General features: G+C 52.0%; 1 protein-coding gene across 12 annotated transcripts in view; it reads right to left on the reverse strand.

The window, feature by feature from the left end:
- CASK (calcium/calmodulin dependent serine protein kinase) overlaps positions 1 to 22,361 on the reverse strand; it is a 569,868-nt gene that overhangs the window by 25,291 nt on the left and 522,216 nt on the right. For 5 of the 12 annotated variants that reach the window (XM_075589714.1, XM_075589713.1, XM_075589711.1 and 2 more), the window contains 3 exons: positions 16,448 to 16,528; positions 13,725 to 13,805; positions 1,689 to 1,939 (listed from right to left, as the gene is read on the reverse strand). In XM_075589714.1, coding sequence (XP_075445829.1) covers positions 1,704 to 1,939; positions 13,725 to 13,805; positions 16,448 to 16,528 — 398 coding nt within the window. In that variant the 3' untranslated portion in view covers positions 1,689 to 1,703. Of the gene's footprint in view, positions 1 to 1,688; positions 1,940 to 13,724; positions 13,806 to 16,447; positions 16,529 to 22,361 lie in introns of those variants that run through there. The other 7 variants (XM_075589721.1, XM_075589717.1, XM_075589719.1 and 4 more) reach the window with 3 other exon arrangements.

Raw genomic sequence — 22,361 nt, forward strand, 5'->3', positions numbered from 1 at the left:
CTAACCCACCTAGAAGGGCTAGGTGTCTTATGACATAGCACCACTTAATAAATATAGCCATTAAACCCCATTGGTATGTATTGGTGTTAGAAAGCTGTAGAGAGGTAGAAACACAAACCTAGAAATGATCAGCAGATGACTCTTTGGCAATCTAGTTTATACATTTTTTCTACCTGTAGTAAAGCCTCACACTCCATCTTATCCCTATGTTTTTACTTCCTTGGGGTACCTTTGTGCCATGGTAGTATTTATTGTCTTCAGAGTGTTAGCCCTAACCCTCTGCTAGGAGGCTGTTTCATGAATTATACACATTTCAATGAGCAAGCACTTATCACATTTCTCATGAACTTACAGTGAAAAACAAACACTTATCAATTCGCGCTTAAATCTATTAAATAATATTGATATAGGTGAATAATATACCCAAACAAAGTGATTTATAGTGTCTAATCAAAATAAATCAATCGGGAATTTTGTGCTTGTAAAGGTGATTATACAAACAAGCTCAATCAGATGCTGTTCAACCCCAGATGAAATCCGCTGAGACGGAAGAAACGCGTAGGGTCACGTGTTGGCTACGGTAGCTATAGAGGTGTCTATTCCAAAACTGGAGAGAAAAAATGTCTACTGCAGTTTGTTCGGCTGATGGGAACCTAAGAACTAGGAACCACTATCTGACACTAAACGGTGATACCAGCAGCAGTGGAGCTTTGCAAACATCATCCCACGACAGAGCAGACAAAGCGGCGTATCAACATCACCTGTTGGCGCATGAGTTTACTCATACTATGCCTTTTATTCACGGCTGTATTGTGAGTTTTTAATCGTAAAAAGTTTGAATTATTACAATTTTATAATCTGGTATCACACTAGGATCAGAAGCTTTCTTCTTTTTTTCTGTTTAACTCACACAGTGGGAGTTTGTTGAAGCCAGGAAGAAGGTTGCAAGTATCCAAGGAGACCTAGTTAAAGTTAACCCATGGTTGGGTCACAGTGATACCGGAACTTTTTTGTATATTTTTTCATATTATTTTTCTGGACTTATATTATTTTAATTGTTCATTTATATTGAGATTTATATGTGGTTTTTTTTGCACATTTTTGCATTTAAAATTTGCTCACACGGCCACTTATACACTCACAAAACATCTGTGTTATTATTTGATTATTTTAATATATACACTTTGGGCATCTGTATTCCTTGCTGTTCATTCATCATATATAAAATAGTTCTATTGGTGAAGATTTTCATATATCACTGTACACGTATAAGCGCTGTCCGTTACCAATCATTTTTGTTTTTCTTGAGATATATATACATGTTGTTTTTTTTTTTTTTCATGCTGCACTATTGATACCCTTGACATATTTGAACATTTTACAGTTTTTCCTATTTTGCCATTCTTTATTCCGGGCTGGACACAATGAGAGGTGTATTTTCTTTGTTTAGGTTTTCAGATATGTAGTGAATAAAGGGAGACCGTGATTTCATATACTAGCCAAACTTGGGGCTTAACTTATTTTGGTTAAGGTGTCTTCCCACACCGGACAGTGACTTATGGCAGAAGTCTGCTTAGTACAATAAATATGGGCCACAATCTGCTTATTATGCTTTTATTATTAAAATTCAACTTTGCTTCCAGAACTGTTACATGCTGTTTTGTGGGCAGTAACAATACTTAAACCTAAATGATAATATGGTTTCAAAGCGTGAGGTTAATGATTTTATTACTTACCTGAGGTTCTACATCAAGTATTGCAATAAGTCCCTGCTCGTGTATCTTTCGTATTGTTTCCAGTTTCGTACCATACATAGCATCCTCGTGGCTTCCATATTCCAGATATTCATTGTTGGATATATCTTGCATCATTTGGTCGTGAGATACAAAGTAGTAATTTTTTCCATTATCTTCATCTTTCTTTGGAGGTCTGGTGGTATCTGAAATTGAAAATAAGTTGGCAAATTTTTTTTTGACAAACTAAAGCTTTAATGAAAACACATTAGGCCAATTTCGTGGAATTGGACACAAGAATTTCAAATCTGTGATAAAGAAAAAAGTTCCAATCTCTATGCATCTGTAAAACTAAGAGGTAACAAGCTCCCTTTTCTAGCAAAGGCACAAACCAAGCACGGAAAGGCAACCCCCTTGTTCTCTTTAAACTGGAGCAAAAACAACAGTTCAGTCCCAATTAGTTGCTTCTAACATTTTATAATTTTAGAAAACGGCTTTCATTTTCCTCTTCCTCTTTTCCACAACTGCCTTGCTGTGAAATCTTTCAATCGTTTTCTGCCTATAGAAATATTGATGTACAATCGCAATCCTAAAAAGGAAGTTTAGAAAAAGTTTAGAAAAACTGCTTTATAACTTCAATATCATTATCTACTAATGAAAACAGATTGTATAATATTTTTGTGTTGTTACAAGTTAGGCATTTGGGCTTAAAAGAGAAACCCATAATACGTTTTTAAAACTTCAATTGTGGTCACTGGATTAAAACAGTGTCAATCTGATATTTGGGGACCAATGGTTCCTGAATGAGTCCTCTTGTTTGTGGCGGTAATATATCCACCATGGTTAACCAATATACTGTACAGACGCTGTATTATCCGTCATTGATGTTGCGCCTTTCTACTGGATGCCCGAAACAGGCTGACCTCAGAGGACAAGTACTCATCTGGTGGTGCACTGACAAATATCCCAGAGGGGGCGGTCGGAGGACTACAGTGGATACCCAAGTCAAGTATGATTATTCTATATATTTTTTAGTTTACTTTAACTTTCTTACAAATCCCTACATGGGATTACACTTCTAAAGAAGCATACTGTGTATCTGTGTATCTCTCTCTCTCTCTCTCTCTCTCTCTCTCTCTCTCTCTCTCTCTCTATATATATATATATATATATATATATAGAGAGAGAGAGAGAGAAACAGTTGTGTGAAAAAGTAAGTACACCCTCTTTGAACAGATTGTTATTATGTCCTGATTAGCTGAGAAACCCGGCGCTGCCCGGGACCAAAACCTCCTGCTCCCTCCTCTCTCCACGTCCCTCTCCGCCTCCCCCCCTGCGTAGCTCCAGTCCTCCCCCCCCCCTGCGCAGCGCCGGCCATTCCCCCCCCCCCTTCACAGTCCGGGCATGTGTCCCCCCCCTACACAGCTCCGGCCGTGCCCCCCTCCTGCGCCGCTCCGGTCGCCGCTCCCCCCCCCCAAGCAGCTCTGTTCCCCCCCCTGCGCAGCACACCGTGAGACACACACACAGTAAGACACACGCACACACACACGCGCACACACACACACACACACACACGCACACACACGCACACACACGCACACACACACACACACACACACACAAACACACACACACACACATACTGTGACACACACACACACAGTGAGACACACGCACACAGTGAGACACACACACACATACTGTGACACACACACACACAGTGACACACAGTGACAAACACACACACCGTGACACACACAGTGACACACACACACACAGTGACACACACACACACAGTGACACACACACACACAGTGACACACACACACACAGTGACACACACACACACAGTGACACACACACACACACACACACACACACACACACACACACACACACACACACACACACACACAGTGACACACACACACAGTGACACACACACACACACAGTGACACACACACAGTGACACACACACAGTGACACACACACACAGTGACAAACACACACACACACACAGTGACACACACTGTGAGACACGTCCTCGGGCATCAACAACAACTGCAGTGAGGTTGCTGCAGCCTCGCCCCCCCACCGGGGGACGCCAGCCCCCTCCGTCAATTCTCCAGAGCTCCCACTGGTCCAGAAGGCGTCTCTCTCCAATCCGGGCGCTCTGCCCAGTCGGTCCCGGGCGCGGGGGGCGGAGCATGCAGCGCAGGCCGCCGTGCGACCCGGAGCGTGCGCGAGCCGGCGTCGGGAAGACGGTGAGCCGCCTGAGGAGCGGGAGCAGCCGCGGTCCCGGGGGGCAGAGCATGCAGCGCATGGCGCCCCAGAGCATGCGCGAGCCGGCATCGGGAGGACAGTGAGCCGCCCGAGGAGCGGGAGCAGCCGCAGCGTGCGTGCACCGCCAGGCCGCTGGACGGCTCGGAGCACACGTGCAACACGCAGGTGACAGGGGGGCACCGGGGAAAGGGAGGGGGGACCGACACAGGGGGCAGTGGGGGGGGAGTGACACCCGACGGCAGGGGGGGCAATATCCGGTGGGGGTGATGGCAGGGGGACTCAGCGGGAGACAGAACAGGAGGGAGAGGGAGAAGAAGAGAGTGGCCAGGCGATGGTGCGAGGAGGAGGAGGGCCGGTCGAGGCCACAGAAGCAAGCCAATGAGAGGGGGGCGGGCCACGGAGCAATCTGATTGGCCAGAGGCTGAGTGACAGACCAATCAGATTGCCCCTAGACACAGGGAAGACACAGGGACCTACAACGGTTTCAAAAATATAGATATAGATATGTAAAACCATAGATTTCAAAGAGGGTGGACTTTCTTTTTCACACAACTATACTTGAAAACAAGAGGTAACGCTCAACGTATTACTTCCTGGTAAAACATTTTATAAATAAATAAATGTTCAGCAGTCTATGCTGGTCGCCCTTTTCTTGCCCTACCCAAAGCTTTTTTACATCTTACCCAAAGCTTTTTTTACATCTGCCTAACACTCTCTCTCCCCCCTGCCTCACACACGGTCTCACACTCTCTCCCCCTGCCTCACACACGGTCTCACACTCTCTCCCCCCTGCCTCTCAAACGGTCTCACACTCTCTCCCCCCTGCCTCTCAAATGGTCTCCCTCTCTCCCCCCTGCCTCTCAAACGGTCTCAAACTCTCTCCCCCCTGCCTCTCAAACGGTTTCACACTCCCCCCCCCGGTCTCACACACTCCCCCCCCCCCGGTCTCACACACTCCCCCCCCAGTCTCACACACTCCCCCCCCAGTCTCACACACTCCCCCCCCAGTCTCACACACACACCCCCGGTCTCGCACACTCCCCCCCCCCCTGGTCTCACACAGTTGTCGTCCCCGGCCTCACACACTCTTCCCCCCCCACACTCTCACACACTCTTCCCCCCCCACACACTCACACACTCACACACTCACACACTCACACACTCACACACTCACACACTCACACACTCACACACTCACACACTCACACACTCACACACTCACACACTCTTCCCCCCCCCCGGTCTCACACTCTCCCCCCCCGGTCTCACACACTCTCCCCCCGCTCTCACACACTCTCACACACTCTCCCCCTCCCCCCGGTCTCACACACTCTCCCCCCAGTCTCTCACACTCTCCTCCCCCCCCCCGGTCTCACACACTCTCCTCCCCCCCCCAGTCTCATACTCTCCCCCCCCCGGTCTCACACTCTCCCCCCCCGGTCTCACACTCTCCCCCCGCTCTCACACACTCTCCCCCTCCCCCCGGTCTCACACACTCTCCCCCCCAGTCTCTCACACTCTCCCCCCCCCCCCGGTCTCACACACTCTCCTCCCCCCCCCAGTCTCACACTCTCCCCCCCCCCGTCTCACACTCTCCCCCCCCCATCTCACACTCTTCCCCCCCTCCCGGTCCCACACTCTTCCCCCCCTCCCGGTCCCACACTCTTCCCCCCCCACCCCCGGTCTCACACTCTTCCCCCCCACCCCCGGTCTCACACTCTTCCCCCCCACCCCCAGTCTCACACTCTTCCCCCCCACCCCCAGTCTCACACTCTTCCCCCCCACCCCCAGTCTCACACTCTTCCCCCCCACCCCCAGTCTCACACTCTTCCCCCCCCACCCCCGGTCTCACACTCTTCCCCCCCCACCCCCGGTCTCACACTCTTCCCCCCCCCACCCCCGGTCTCACACTCTTCCCCCCCACCCCCGGTCTCACACTCTTCCCCCCCCACCCCCGGTCTCACACTCTTCCCCCCCCCACCCCCGGTCTCACACTCTTCCCCTCCCACCCCCGGTCTCACACGCTTCCCCCCCCCACCCCCGGTCTCACACTCTTCCCCCCCAACCCCCAGTCTCACACTCTTCCCCCCACCCCCGGTCTCACTCTTCCCCCCCCCACCCCCGGTCTCACTCTTCCCCCCCCCCCCCCGTCTCACTCTTCCCCCCCACCCCGGTCTCACTCTCCCCCCCCACCCCGGTCTCACACTCTCCCCCCCACCCCCGTCTCACACCTTCCCCCCACCCCCGTCTCCACACTCTCCCCCCCCCCCACCCCCCCCGGTCTCACTCTTCCCACCCGGTCTCACACTCTTCCCCCCCCCACCCCCGGTCTCACACTCTTCCCCCCCCACCCCCGGTCTCACACTCTTCCCCCCCACCCCCGGTCTCACACTCTCCCCCCCCACCCCCGGTCTCACACTCTTCCCCCCCACCCCGGTCTCACACTCTTCCCCCCCCCCCCGGTCTCACACTCTTCCCCCGGTCTCACTCTTCCCCCCCCCGGTCTCACACTCTTCCCCCCCCCCCGGTCTCACACTCTTCCCCCCCCCCGGTCTCACACTCTTCCCCCCCCCCGGTCTCACACTCTCCCCCCCCACGGTCTCACATTCTTCCCCCACCCCGGTCTCACACTCTTCCCCCCCCCCCGGTCTCACACTCTTCCCCCCCCCGGTCTCACACTCTTCCCCCCCGGTCTCACACTCTTCCCCCCCCCCGTTCTCACACACTTTCCCCCCCCCCCGGTCTCACACTCTTCCCCACCCCCCCGGTTCACACTTTTTTAGGTCTCACACTCTCCCCCCACCCCCGGTCTCACACTCTTCCCCCCCCCCCCGGTCTCACACTCTTCCCCCCCGGTCTAACACTCTTCCCCCCCCCCCCGGTCTCACACTCTTCCCCCCCCCCGGTCTCACACTCTTCCCCCCCGGTCTCACACTCCCCCCCCCCCCCCGGTCTCACATTCTTCCCCCCACCCCCGGTCTCACACTCTTCCCCCCCCGGTCTCACACTCTTCTCCCCCCCCCGGTCTCACACTCTTCTTCCCCCCCCGGTCTCACACTCTTCTTCCCCCCCCGGTCTCACACTCTTCCCCCCTCCCCGTTCTCACATTCTTCCCCCCCCCCCCCGGTCTCACACTCTTCCCCCACCCCCCCGGTCTCACACTTTTTAAGGTCTCACACTCTTCCCCCCCCCCGGTCTCACACTCTCCCCCCCCCCGGTCTCGCACTCTCCCCCCCCCCTGGTCTCACACTCTTCCCCCCCCCCCCCCGGTCTCACACTCTTCCCCCCCCGGTCTCGCACTCTTCCCCCCCCCAGTCTCACACTCTCCCCCCCCCCCCCGGTCTCACACTCTTCCCCCCCCGGTCTCACACTCTTCCCCCCCCCGGTCTCACACTCTTCCCCCCCCCGGTCTCACACTCTTCCCCCCCCCCGGTCTCACACTCTTCCCCCCCCCCCGGTCTCACACTCTTCACCCCCCCCCGGTGTCACACTCTTCCCCCCCGGTCTCACACTCTTCCCCCCCTCCCCGGTCTCACACTCTTCCCCCCCCCCCGGTCTCACACTTTTTAAGGTCTCACACTCTTCCCCCCCCCGGTCTCGCACTCTCCCCCCCCCCGGTCTCGCACTCTTCCCCCCCCCCGGTCTCACACTCTTCCCCCCCCCCCCGGTCTCACACTCTTCCCCCCCCGGTCTCGCACTCTTCCCCCCCCCAGTCTCACACTCTCCCCCCCCCGGTCTCACACTCTTCCCCCCCGGTCTCACACTCTTCCCCCCCCCCGGTCTCAGACTCTTCCCCCCCCCCCCGGTCTCACACTCTTCACCCCCCCCGGTGTCACACTCTTCACCCCCGGTGTCACACTCTTCCCCCCCGGTGTCACACTCTTCACCCCCCCTCCGGTGTCACACTCTCCCCCCCCGGTCTCACACTCTTCCCCCCCCCCACCCCCGGTCTCACTCTTCCCCCCCACCCCCGGTCTCACACTCTTTCCCCCCCCACCCCCGGTCTCACACTCTTCCCCCCCACCCCCGGTCTCACACTCTTCCCCCCCCACCCCCGGTCTCACACTCTCCCCCCCCCCACCCCCGGTTTCACACTCTTCCCCCCCCCCCGGTCTCACACTCTTCCCCCCCCCGGTCTCACACTCTTCCCCCCCCCCGTTCTCACACACTTTCCCCCCCCCGGTCTCACACTCTTCCCCCCCGGTCTCACACTCTTCCCCCCCCCGGTCTCACACTCTTCCCCCCCCCGGTCTCACACTCTTCCCCCCCCCGGTCTCACACTCTTCCCCCCCCCCGGTCTCACACTCTTCCCCCCCCCCCCGGTCTCACACTCTCCCCCCCCACGGTCTCACATTCTTCCCCCCACCCCGGTCTCACACTCTTCCCCCCCCCCCTGTCTCACACTCTTCCCCCCCCCCGGTCTCACACTCTTCCCCCCCCCCGGTCTCACACTCTTCCCCCCCCCCCGTTCTCACACACTTTCCCCCCCCCCCGGTCTCACACTCTTCCCCACCCCCCCGGTTTCACACTTTTTTAGGTCTCACACTCTCCCCCCCCCCCCCGGTCTCACACTCTTCCCCCCCCCCGGTCTCACACTCTTCCCCCCCGGTCTAACACTCTTCCCCCCCCCCCGGTCTCACACTCTTCCCCCCCCCCCCCGGTCTCACACTCTTCCCCCCCCCCGGTCTCACACTCTTCCCCCCCGGTCTCACACTCTTCCCCCCCCGGTCTCGCACTCTTCCCCCCCCCAGTCTCACACTCTCCCCCCCCCGGTCTCACACTCTTCCCCCCCGGTCTCACACTCTTCCCCCCCCCCGGTCTCAGACTCTTCCCCCCCCCCCCGGTCTCACACTCTTCACCCCCCCCGGTGTCACACTCTTCACCCCCGGTGTCACACTCTTCCCCCCCGGTGTCACACTCTTCACCCCCCCTCCGGTGTCACACTCTCCCCCCCCCGGTCTCACACTCTTCCCCCCCCCCACCCCCGGTCTCACTCTTCCCCCCCACCCCCGGTCTCACACTCTTTCCCCCCCCACCCCCGGTCTCACACTCTTCCCCCCCACCCCCGGTCTCACACTCTTCCCCCCCCACCCCCGGTCTCACACTCTCCCCCCCCCCACCCCCGGTCTCACACTCTTCCCCCCCCCCGGTCTCACACTCTTCCCCCCCCCGGTCTCACACTCTTCCCCCCCCCCGTTCTCACACACTTTCCCCCCCCCGGTCTCACACTCTTCCCCCCCGGTCTCACACTCTTCCCCCCCCCGGTCTCACACTCTTCCCCCCCCCGGTCTCACACTCTTCCCCCCCCCGGTCTCACACTCTTCCCCCCCCCCCGGTCTCACACTCTTCCCCCCCCCCCCCGGTCTCACACTCTCCCCCCCCACGGTCTCACATTCTTCCCCCCACCCCGGTCTCACACTCTTCCCCCCCCCCCTGTCTCACACTCTTCCCCCCCCCCGGTCTCACACTCTTTCCCCCCCCCGGTCTCACACTCTTCCCCCCCCCCCGTTCTCACACACTTTCCCCCCCCCCGGTCTCACACTCTTCCCCACCCCCCCGGTTTCACACTTTTTTAGGTCTCACACTCTCCCCCCCCCCCCGGTCTCACACTCTTCCCCCCCCCCGGTCTCACACTCTTCCCCCCCGGTCTAACACTCTTCCCCCCCCCCCGGTCTCACACTCTTCCCCCCCCCCCCGGTCTCACACTCTTCCCCCCCCCCGGTCTCACACTCTTCCCCCCCGGTCTCACACTCCCCCCCCCCCCCGGTCTCACATTCTTCCCCCCACCCCCGGTCTCACACTCTTCCCCCCCCGGTCTCACACTCTTCTTCCCCCCCCGGTCTCACACTCTTCTTCCCCCCCCGGTCTCACACTCTTCTTCCCCCCCCGGTCTCACACTCTTCCCCCCTCCCCGTTCTCACATTCTTCCCCCCCCCCCCCCCGGTCTCACACTCTTCCCCACCCCCCCGGTCTCACACTTTTTAAGGTCTCACACTCTTCCCCCCCCCGGTCTCACACTCTCCCCCCCCCCCGGTCTCGCACTCTCCCCCCCCCCTGGTCTCACACTCTTCCCCCCCCCCGGTCTCACACTCTTCCCCCCCCGGTCTCGCACTCTTCCCCCCCCCAGTCTCACACTCTCCCCCCCCCCCCGGTCTCACACTCTTCCCCCCCCGGTCTCACACTCTTCCCCCCCCCCCGGTCTCACACTCTTCCCCCCCCCCAGTCTCACACTCTTCCCCCCCCCCCGGTCTCACACTCTTCCCCCCCCCCCCGGTGTCACACTCTTCACCCCCCCCCCGGTGTCACACTCTTCCCCCCCGGTCTCACACTCTTCCCCCCCTCCCCGGTCTCACACTCTTCCCCCCCCCCCCGGTCTCACACTTTTTAAGGTCTCACACTCTTCCCCCCCCGGTCTCGCACTCTCCCCCCCCCCGGTCTCGCACTCTTCCCCCCCCCCGGTCTCACACTCTTTCCCCCCCCCCCGGTCTCACACTCTTCCCCCCCCGGTCTCGCACTCTTCCCCCCCCCAGTCTCACACTCTCCCCCCCCCGGTCTCACACTCTTCCCCCCCGGTCTCACACTCTTCCCCCCCCCCCGGTCTCAGACTCTTCCCCCCCCCCCGGTCTCACACTCTTCACCCCCCCCCGGTGTCACACTCTTCCCCCCCGGTCTCACACTCTTCCCCCCCCTCCCCGGTCTCACACTCCCCCCCCCCCCCGGTCTCACACTCCCCCCGGTCTCACACTCCCCCCCCGGTCTCACACTCTCCCCCCCCCCCCCGGTCTCACACTCTCCCCCCCCCTGGTCTCACACTCTCCCCCCCTGGTCTCACACTCTCCCCCCCTGGTCTCACACTCTCCCCCCCCCTGGTCTCACACTCTCCCCCCCCCTGGTCTCACACTCTCCCCCCCCCTGGTCTCACACTCTCCCCCCCCCTGGTCTCACACTCTCCCCCCCCCCTGGTCTCACACTCTCCCCCCCCTGTCTCACACTCTCCCCCCCCCTGGTCTCACACCTCCCCCCCCCTGGTCTCACACTCTCCCCCCCCCCTGGTCTCACACTCTCCCCCCCCCTGGTCTCACACTCTCCCCCCCCCTGGTCTCACACTCTCCCCCCCCCTGGTCTCACACTCTCCCCCCCCCTGGTCTCACACTCTCCCCCCCCCCTGGTCTCACACTCTCCCCCCCCCCCTGGTCTCACACTCTCCCCCCCCCCTGGTCTCACACTCTCCCCCCCCCCTGGTCTCACACTCTCCCCCCCCCCTGGTCTCACACTCTCCCCCCCCCCTGGTCTCACACTCTCCCCCCCCCCTGGTCTCACACTCTCCCCCCCCCCTGGTCTCACACTCTCCCCCCCCCCTGGTCTCACACTCTCCCCCCCCCCTGGTCTCACACTCTCCCCCCCCCCTGGTCTCACACTCTCCCCCCCCGGTCTCGCACTCTTCCCCCCCCCCGGTCTCAAACTCTCCCCCCCCCCCCGGTCTCACACTCTTCCCCCCCCCCGGTCTCAAACTCTCCCCCCCCCCCCGGTCTCACACTCTTCCCCCCCCCCCGGTCTCACACTCTTCCCCCCCCCCCCCCGGTCTCACACTCTTCCCCCCCCCCCGGTCTCACACTCTTCCCCCCCCCGGTCTCACACTCTTCACCCCCCCCCCCCCCGGTGTCACACTCTTCCCCCCCGGTCTCACACTGTTCCCCCCCCTCCCCGGTCTCACACTCCCCCCCCCCCCCCGGTCTCACACTCCCCCCCCGGTCTCACACTCCCCCCCCGGTCTCACACTCCCCCCCCGGTCTCACACTCTCCCCCCCCCGGTCTCACACTCTCCCCCCCCCCCCCGGTCTCACACTCTCTCCCCCCCCCCGCTCCTGGGACAGCTGGGAGAGTTGTCGTTTTCTTTAAGTGGTTGCCTTAGATGTACGATGCACATTGATATGTTTAGCATTCAAAACCACCTTGTATCAGGCTGCGTTCTGACTTGATCAAGCAACTTGCATGCGTTTGTATATGGACAGTGACATTTGAGTATATTTTTTCACTTTTAGGTGGGCTATATATGTATAGCCTTACTTCACTGAATACTGCCTTGCTAGGGAACCTTTTTTCTAATTAGCAGCAGATGCCATTTTTTTTTTAACCTTGGGGGAGGGGATGAAATTGCACTGTATGTACTTTGTTCTTTATCTTGACAAAACTCTTAGAGTGGACCAAAACATCAATCCTACTTCAGTAAACCCCTTTTTTCTTCACGAAATACCATTGGAATGCCTGGATTCTCCTTCCTTTCCATAAGTTCCCTTCCTGGCTACTTGGTCCTGTATGCACCCGTGACAGAACTGCTACAACGCGAGTGCTCCTAAACACTGGAAAATGCTACACGGTACAGAAAATGTATTGCTGTAGCAAAACTAACAATATAATGCACACTGAAAGTTGTATTGTGCCATGACTTTAAAAAGCAAACGAAGCCATCTTGAAAATCTACAATGCTCATAGCACAAATATATTATAGTTTTTCTTATCTGAACCGGGCGGTCTTTAGTAGATGCTCTACAGACCCAGGTTTCCACTGTACTGGCACCGGGAAAAAATATTTGCCCACAAAACGGCCACAAGGCAGGGGGCTCACTCCTGCGGCTAATAGAAAGCTGACACATTATGAGAAGACTTTTTATTCATAACCCTGGCAAAGGCCAAATAACGTGCAAATAAGGAGATGAGACAGAAGGGAGTTGTCATTTATCATGTCTACTTACTTCCAAAAGTGTGCAATACAGTTCAGAAAACAGGGTAACTGTGGTGCTCAACAATTGTAACCAGTTCCACATGACAAGGATAAAGACATTATAGTTCCATATTAAATGGCCCAATGAATGATGGAGTGCCCCCAATAAATATGAACAAAGCTGAAAGGGAATAGTGACTAGTGGAGTCTGCTTGACATCCACAGCAATGAACACTATAATATATACCCAAACAGCTATACTAAATATAAAGGACAATGTCCGTGGTATACAGGAAATGATAAAGCACTGCGGCTCTTTACCTGTGTAACCCCAGGGGCACTCTGAACATCATAGGCGTGCAGTCCATCCAAAGTAAATGCAGCAAGGTAGAGATGTAGATGAAGCACAGCAAAAGGAAATCCTTCTTCCGGTGTCCAGAGAGGAAAAAAAGGCCAGGCCACTCCAAAATTGACAAAAAGGGGATAATTTATTGCAAGTTTACATACAGAGGAAAAATGGTGCGTTCATCTAGTCCCATTTTTCCTCTGTATGTAAACTTGCAATAAATTATCCCCTTTTTGTCAATTTTTGAGTGGCCTGGCCTTTTTTCCTCTCTGGACACCGGAAGAAGGATTTCCTTTTGCTGTGCTTCATCTACATCTCTACCTTGCTGCAATACAGTTCACTATATGGCATACAAACAAACCTTACAGTGTATGACCACACTTTACAAGTACCTTCAGATCGTGACATTTGGAGAATCATGTTTTACTCACTCCAACATGCATTTTTTGTATTAAATTTAGGAAACTGGACTGTAGCAATAACTACTGTAGTAATAACATACCAATGTTTTTGAAACACTACTTTCTTGAATTCAAACATATAAAGTCTCTGACAGTACCACAACAAATAATCCTTTTCAGTTTTTCCACCTAGTATAATGTTAGAATACAAGTTTTTTTTAGTAACTGCATTACTTACGTGGAATGGGGTATGCAAATCTGTCAGGATGTTTAGTAATTAAGGTATTCTTTATGTGTCTCCTGCCAACACCATGTGCACCTGGTTTGCAAAGAAACAAAAATAAATGTCAAAATGTAGTCTGGAAAATAAAAGGAAATGGACATATATGTATAAAAATAATATATGTGTATATATATATAAATATATATATATATATATATATATATATTTCCATTTGCTATATGCTTTACGGTGGAGGTTTTTTTATCACTTTTTTTACCCACCATAACTTAAATAATGTGTGGTGGATGCCTGTCCAAAGCTTCAAATTGCAAAGCCAGTATAACCAGCCTCACACTGATGAGTCCGAAAAGATCGGAACAGCTGTCTGTGGGTAGGTTTACTGACTATGCATCTTAACCCAGGCTGTGCTGAAAGCTGTGCAATGCAGAAAGCATAAGCTTATAGGGATCCATGTCAAAATGGATTTGAAGCCAAAGGTGGCACTGTGTGCTCATTTGCATGTCATTTCCCAGAATGGTGAAAGGCAGGGTTGCAGACCTATCTAAGACATGCAAATGAGCACACAGTAATATTTCCATTTGCTATAATATATATAAATTTCCCGCTCCCTCCTCTCCCCCTATTTCTGTGCTCCCCCTCTTTCTCCGTTCCCCCCCCCCACAGAGGGAGGGAGGGACAGTGGACAGGAGGGGGTGGGGGGAGGGAGGGACAGTGGACAGGAGGGGGTGCGGGGGGGAGGGACAGTGGTGGACAGGAGGGGGGGGGGACGCAGTGGACAGGAGGGGGGGCAGTGGACAGGGGGGGACAGTGGACAGGGGGGGAACAGTGGACAGGAGGGGGGGACAGTGGACAGGAGGGAGGGGGGGACAGTGGACAGGAGGGGGGGGACAGTGGACAGGAGGTGGGGGGGACAGTGGACAGGAGGGGGGACAGTGGACAGGAGGGGGGGCAGTGGACAGGAGGGGGGACAGTGGACAGGACAGGAGGGGGGGGACAGTGGACAGGGGTGGGGCAGTGGACAGGACAGGAGGGGGGGCAGTGGACAGGACAGGAGGGGGGCAGTGGACAGGACAGGAGGGGTGGGCTGTGGACAGGACAGGGGCAGTGGACAGGGGGGGGCAGTGGATGGGGGGGACAGTGGACAAGAGGGGGGGCAGTGGACAGGAGGGGGGGGGGACTGTGGACAGGAGGGGGGGGGGGACTGTGGACAGGAGGGGGGGGGGACTGTGGAACGGCCGGCGATCGGAACAGGCTGCTCTGCCCTGCTCCCCCCTGTTGAAAGGGGAAGGCGCGCCGATGGGGAAGGTAAGCTGCGGCTGAGGGGGGGTGAGCCGGCGGCAGCTACAGCATTGTTGTGGCTTGTGGGAAGGCTGGAGGGTCCCCGTGTCCCCCCACCGGGGGGTGGGAAGTGGAGGGGGGGTGGAAGTCGAATGAGAGGGTGGTGTGGTTTTAAAATGGGGTGGTGGTATAAAAGGTTGTGTGTTTCCATTTTTGGTGGCTGCTAAAAGAAAAAAAGGCAGGTCAGGTCAACGTCAGAGAAGGCTATATTTATTATAGGGTAAGAGGGGTGCACAGTTGAAATCGTGCGGTAAGGGTGATGGAGGGTGTAGCGCCATTTTAATATTGTGGCGTCCGACACGGTGGAGTCGTGCGGAGCGGCCAGTAAGTTGTATCGTCCGTGAAGGGAGTCCGCTGAGGGTGGAAGGCGCGCCGAGGGGGAAGGTAAGCTGCGGGTGAGGGGGGTTATGGGGGAGGGGGGTGAGCCGGTGGCAGCTACCGCATTGGTGTCGCTTGTGTGAAGGCTGGAGGCGCGCGCGGGGGCAGGCTGGAGGCTCCCCGTGTTCCCCCCCACCGGCCGCCCCAGGGGACAGTCAGCCACGCTTCCCCCATGTGGCCAAGCAGGGTTAAGGGTGCCGCGAGGGGGAAGGTAGCCGGGAGGTGATGGTGGGGCGGGAGCCAGCGGGGAGGTGAGCTGTGGGTGAGGGGGGGTGATGGTGGGGGGGGAGCCAGCGGGGAGGTGAGCTGTGGGTGAGGGAGGGTGATGGTGAGGGGGGAGCCAGCGGGGAGGTGAGCTGTGGGTGAGGGGGGGTGATGGTGGGGGGGAGCCAGCGGGGAGGTGAGGTGTGGGGGGGTGATGGTGAGGGGGAGCCAGCGGGGAGGTGAGCTGTGGGTGAGGGGGGGTGATGGTGGGGGGGAGCCAGCAGGGAGGTGAGCTGTGGGTGAAGGGGGGTGATGGTGGGGGGGAGCCAGCAGGGAGGTGAGCTGTGGGTGAGGGGGGGTGATGGTGGGGGGGAGCCAGCGGGGAGGTGAGCTGTGGGTGAGGGAGGGTGATGGTGAGGGGGGAGCCAGCGGGGAGGTGAGCTGTGGGTGAGGGGGTTGGAAAGTGGGTTACACTTACCAAGGTCAGTGTGTGAATCCACAGGGGGGTGACAGTCTCGGGAGGTATGGTGAGAGTCTGTGGCAGTATGTGTGTGTCAAAGTGGAGTAGGTGTGTCTATGATGTCAGCGTACCTGTTGGCCAATGACAGTCGTGGGGGTGGCGGCCGGACCGAGGGACCAATGAGATTCAACACATCTACTAACAATCTCATACTTTTCAGTTTTATTATATATATATATATATATATATATATATATATACATACACACACACACACACACACACACACACACACACACACACACACACACACAATGCAGATAAAATATACTGTTACCTAAAAGGACTAGTGTTTTCCTTTTGAAAGCTGGCAGTTTCACTACTTCTTCATAAGTGACAAGATCTAATTGATCGAAAACTAAAATAAGGAAAGAAGACAAATTCTGTTAGCAGTGATTGATACATTTGAGCATATTAAAATGCAGGCATCCCACACCAAACTAAAGTTATATTAAAGCAATAATACAGGTTTCGCTTTCTATATACAGTATGTGTGTGTGTATATATATATATATATATATATATATATATATATATATATATATATACATATATATTTCATTTCAGCTCTGGGGATCCCCTGCTTTCAGAGATACTTACCTTTGTAGGGGTGCAGCCAGAGAACTGTGCCCCTAATGAAATGGCAGCTTTTAAATGTCCCCTGTCACGCAGGCCAATAGGAAGCTGTGACCTCATCCGGTGCGGCTTTCTATTGGCACGCGTGTCCGTGTCATTTAAACTCCACAGAGATACCGGCACCGCTACGGAGATAAGTATCCAGAAGCAAGGAATCACCGGAGCTGAAATTAACAGTTCAGCTCTTGAGACCTCCTTCTTCACTCCTGTAATAAAAAATATAATAATTAACAAAAATAACCAAATAAATGAAACCTGTATTGCTGCTTTAAACAAATCCTCTATTTGCAAGTGGATAGTGCTACTCAATATACAAATTTTATATCACAGAAGCATTTTAAGCAAAGCATTGCCTATTTTGATGAAACTAAATGAAGTTCAGGCAACTAATGTTTAAGCAATCAATAAAATTTGGCAAATACTGTACATGCTTATGCTGTAGTTATTGTGAAAGGCATCTCCTAACATGCAATATTCTTGCAAATGAATATCTATGAAAGTCATGCTATTCAGAGATTTTTATTTTAGAACAGTGATTCTCAACCTGGAGAATGGAAAGCTTCTCTAGGCCCTAGGTATAGATCTCTTCATAAATACAATGTTTAAACCACAGGTGGTTAGGGAAACTGTTCCCCAACCAGCATAAATGGGTTGAAGTCGCTCAGCTTATGACTTACAAGAAATCACTGGCTTCATGAGACAAACCGCTAATTTTTATTTTGTGTTATTTCAAAAGTTGAATACCACTGTTCTACTATATCATGCTACTAAAATGCTCTATTAGACAGTGATGTACACAACTACAATGTTAATGTAAATATGTTCCCTCTTCTTCATCTTAAAAAAAAAAAGTCTATACATTTGTTTGACAATCATATGATACAGAATGGGCCAGGGTTATGTTTTTTTGTCATAATGGTAGTTTTAAAATTCATACAATTGCTAAAAATGTGCCAAACGGCCAATATTCCGATCTCATTTTGGAGGTGAAGTATGAACACGAAGTTGCTAGCACCATGGAAAATGCTTCCTTTTGGGGTGGGGGTGGAGCCAACACAGCCAATTTCTGAAGTATGCACAAATTAAATTGAGGGTGAGGACAATAAAAGCAAATGTGAAGCGAAAATGAAGACCAAGGACATTGAAGCCCATATTTATCAAGCAGTTTTCTACCATGACACCTTCTGGCACCATTTATTTAAATAAACTGCCCAGTGTGTTTTAACACTGGATGCTGTCCTACTGGTGAAGGTTGCTTGAGAAATATGGCCCTAAATCAATGTTAATAAAATGTATACATTTTTGACATGTTAACTTGTATGATCGTTTAAACCCACTGAAAACGTGCAAGCAAACGTTATATATTTGTTTTACTCTTTGTTATAACTAATGTGTAATGTCTTGGGAATGGCACATCTTTCAGATTTCACAGAAAGATTCAGCACGATTTAATGTATTTTTAGGGTTACTGAAGAAAGTGCATGATTACAAAAAAATATAAACAGATGATAAAAGAATATGAATAAAAATGGAATAAAATAACTATTTGAGCTTGTGGCTCCTTAGAATGAAGACATCTAAAGTCTGCTGCTTCAGTGGATTAAGTGATGAGGCTTGAACCACAATGTACTATGGAGATCCCTCATTGGGGTCTCTGTTGTGCTTTCCAATCATGACAATAAGCACAAGTGGAAGCACAAGTGGAAAATGAACGTTCAAGAGGGACCAATGTGTATTGGTGCAGCACAATTGTGTAAACCAGGGGTGCGCACCCCTGCCTGCTCACCTTGGCGCCTCACGCGCCCCCCGGTGTCAAGTGACGTCACGTCGCCATGGTAACGGGATCCCATGGCGTCATTTGACCCCAGTTTGCGCACCGCTGCTTTAAACCTCAAAGTCTCTCCTACGCTCCCAGCACAACTGATATTAGCAGATTTAAGATGCCCCAACCTATCAGTTCATGTGTGGTTATGGCAATTTTAGTATCCGTTATTTTGCTACATTATGAATTAAGCATGTAAAAGCTTATCAAATTAAAACCCAATAGAATATTGACACAGTTCGTGTTCATATTATATCAGAACTTTGAATTATAAGAAATAATGTCTTTAAGTATAGCCCTGTGCAGTCTGTACCATAGCAATCTGCTGCAAATGTTACGTAGTGAAATTGTGTGTCATGTTCTAGTGAAAGATCAGAATGTATTTGTATTCAGATCATGGTTGTTTCAGTTACACTTCTTGAATCCTGCAACAGAACAGCTTTTTCAAATATCCTCCATTTACTTGATAGCTATACATTCTACATATGAATTGGATGTATGGAACACAAGAATTTGTAGTGGTCACTGGAGACAGAGTCAGACAGAATATATACGTACACACCAGCAGGAGTCAGATCAGTATACATATGAGATGCGTAAATGGTCTCCAGTAACTTCCTTTATTTCACTGGCTCATGCGGACATTAACTCACACATGCATATTTATGTATGCAGGAGTATTTACATAATCTGTGTACACTCTTATGCACACATGCATAGTATACAAGTGTATATGTAGTGTGAATTTTATATATTTAACATGTAGTATGTGTATATATACACGTGTATATTTACAGTATGTCTGTGTGTATAGAGTACATGTACAATACATGTGTTTATTTACATGCAAGGCTAGTAACCAGCCTCTTACTGATGAGACCCAAAAGGTTGAAAAGTTGTCTGTGAGTAGTGTTACTGGCTAAGCACATCTTTAACGCAGGCTGTGCTGAAAATTGGTGTAATACGGCATGTAGAAGCTTATAGGGAGTCCATGTTAAAATGGACAAGAAGAAAAAAGTGACACACTTTGAGCTCATTTGCAACTCATTACTCAGAATCCCTGGCTGTTGGCCCAAACAGATAATGGGGCAAGGCAGGGTTGTGAATCTGTCAGCCATGTGCTCATTTATTTGCTTTACATACAGTACTTATATACACACACACACTCCTTATATATTAAGTGTGTAGTACCTGTATATATAAATGTACAAATCTATACGCCCCTACTTTAAAATCAGATTGGCTTCCACACTTCCAAAAAAAAGAGGAAAATAGACAATAGAACTCTATTAAGATGACTGACTTGTGTGACAAGTTGAGAAAAAAACTACTTAGACTCAAGCCAAAGAAAAGTAATATTGAATAAAAAAAAACATAGAACAGGTTTGCATTATGGACAATTTCTTTTCATACGATCTTAGTGGCTTTGGGTAAATTACTCTGACTTCAGAAATTAGCTGATGAATGAGACCGGTGAGATCAAAATCACCTAAACAACTTTTTCTGGTCCATGTGGTACACTTTTTAAAATGCATGTCAACACTCACTGGTATATACAGAAACACAAACAGGGTTGCAAGGTGAAAAGCTTTCATGTCAGTGTGTAAGGTGAATCTAAATGGGCGTACTATGTTGGCTAAACAGAGCACACTATGAAGGTCCCAAATGATGGCGCACTGCAGACCAGAATTTTATTATATCAAGGTCAAAATGTGCGACTAAATGTAAACAGTTAAAATAATTTTATTGGTGAACATAATAGTTAAAATGTAAATATAGATCGTATATGTATACAAAAAACAGTGTAACAAACTGATCTATATATACTAACCACAGAAAGATACGAGCTAATATATGGATAAGTGAATGACTCAGAGGATTCCAATAACAAGTACAACTACATACGATAACGGCAGCATTTAACTGCAGCATATACGGTATTTGTACGCCATAAATACTTATTATCATATGAACAAAAGCACTCTTTTCTATATTCCAGCCATACACAGTGATATACCAATATAATTTCCCCACAATTCCTTTTGGGGATACGACCTATGCTTATAAGTATACAATCTTACCACCATGTAAGAAAACGATTACAGAATCTACTGCACATGTGCAGAACACCTTCATGGTCTACACTGACCGAGTATACTAGGGAATATCGGATAATGATTACTATATATGCATGGAATATACCAGATACTTTTGGGCATCCTTCTGAGTATCTACTATATGTAGTGGGTATTTAGATCCTATTCACTACACCATTATTGATACAACCCATGACCGGAGGAGTCAGAAGCACAGTATACATACAACGACTGGTACCAATGATTATCACTACATAGATGTACTACACATTTATACATGGATCATCTATTACGGGTTCCATGTAACGGTACACTTATTAGAGAATGGTACGTAGAGTATGTCTATAGGAGGAATACTAATAATTCGTATTTGAACTTTGTTTGACTGGTTATCCAAACCACCACATATATATATATATATATATATATACAAACTTCATCTAGGGGATTCTATATATATCCTATTTTAGTGATTTAGGATCTATACTTACATTTTAACTATTATGTTCACCAATAAAATTATTTTAACTGTTTACATTTAGTCGCACATTTTGACCTTGATATAATAAAATTCTGGTCGGCAGTGCGCCATCATTTGGGACCTTCATAGTGTGCTCTGTTTAGCCAACATAGTACACCCATTTAGATTCATTCTATAAATTCCCTGGCAGCACGCAGCCTTTACCTAGGGTCTTTGAGCGAGGTTATCCACATCCTACAGTGTATAAGGTGGAAAGAAGCAAGAAAGGGCTAAAAGGGTAGCTCAGTGGTAAGAAGCTTTAGTAGCAGGGAATCCGGTTCAACCTTAGCGTTGGCAATCTTTAGGCCCGCCAACAGGGGGGTCTGCCATGGTTGGTGTCCCGGGCCCGCTAGCTGGGGGCCCGGCTGTTCACCGACCTCTGGCCAGGCTCTGCTGCCGGTTGCGACAAGGCCCCCACTGGGGTTCAGTCAGGTGCTTTGGAGCTTTCCCGATCCCCCCGGCAAGGCCCGGGGCAAGAGGTAGGCCTGTGCGGGGGGCGTCAGGTAGGCGCGGGCGGGGGCGGGGCCTGGCGGGTTTGGAGATGGGACCGGGGGTGGAGCGAGTCCGGCGGTTGGCGCGCGCGGGACTTCCCGTTCTCCTCGTGCGCTTCCCTCCTCGATTGGCACTCCCCCGGTTACCGCTGTCGCCTGCTGTTTGAGCAGAGGGAGGGGGGATGTTGGGGGTGCCATTGCCCCCCCCCTCAGCATCCACTAGCCTCCCTTCGCAACCACTGCCCCTCCTCCTGACACCATCCCAAAGGTAAGTCTGAATTTTATATGTATTGGGGTAGTGGGGGGTGTTTTTTTTTGTTTAAATCTTTTTTATTGCTTTTACACATGTACAAGGATGTACACATTTTTACATTTCATTCCTCACCGGCGGTTTGAGACAAATTACCGTTAGTAGTGTTCACATCACAAACTGATAATCAACATTTTTCTTCTCTGTGTTTAGATTCTAAATACATTGAGTGCTTTGAAAGTCTGTATGCGTTTATTTTTCACCTGAACCTTCGGTTTCATAAGCCTTTTACCAATTTTTGGTTCCTTGTTCAAAGCTTAGAGCAGACAGAAAAGGATAGGAAAAAGAGAAGAGAAAGGAGGGGTTGGGAGGTAGG

This window comes from Ascaphus truei, chromosome 3 (assembly GCF_040206685.1).
Source record: "Ascaphus truei isolate aAscTru1 chromosome 3, aAscTru1.hap1, whole genome shotgun sequence".
NCBI lineage: Eukaryota > Metazoa > Chordata > Amphibia > Anura > Ascaphidae > Ascaphus > Ascaphus truei.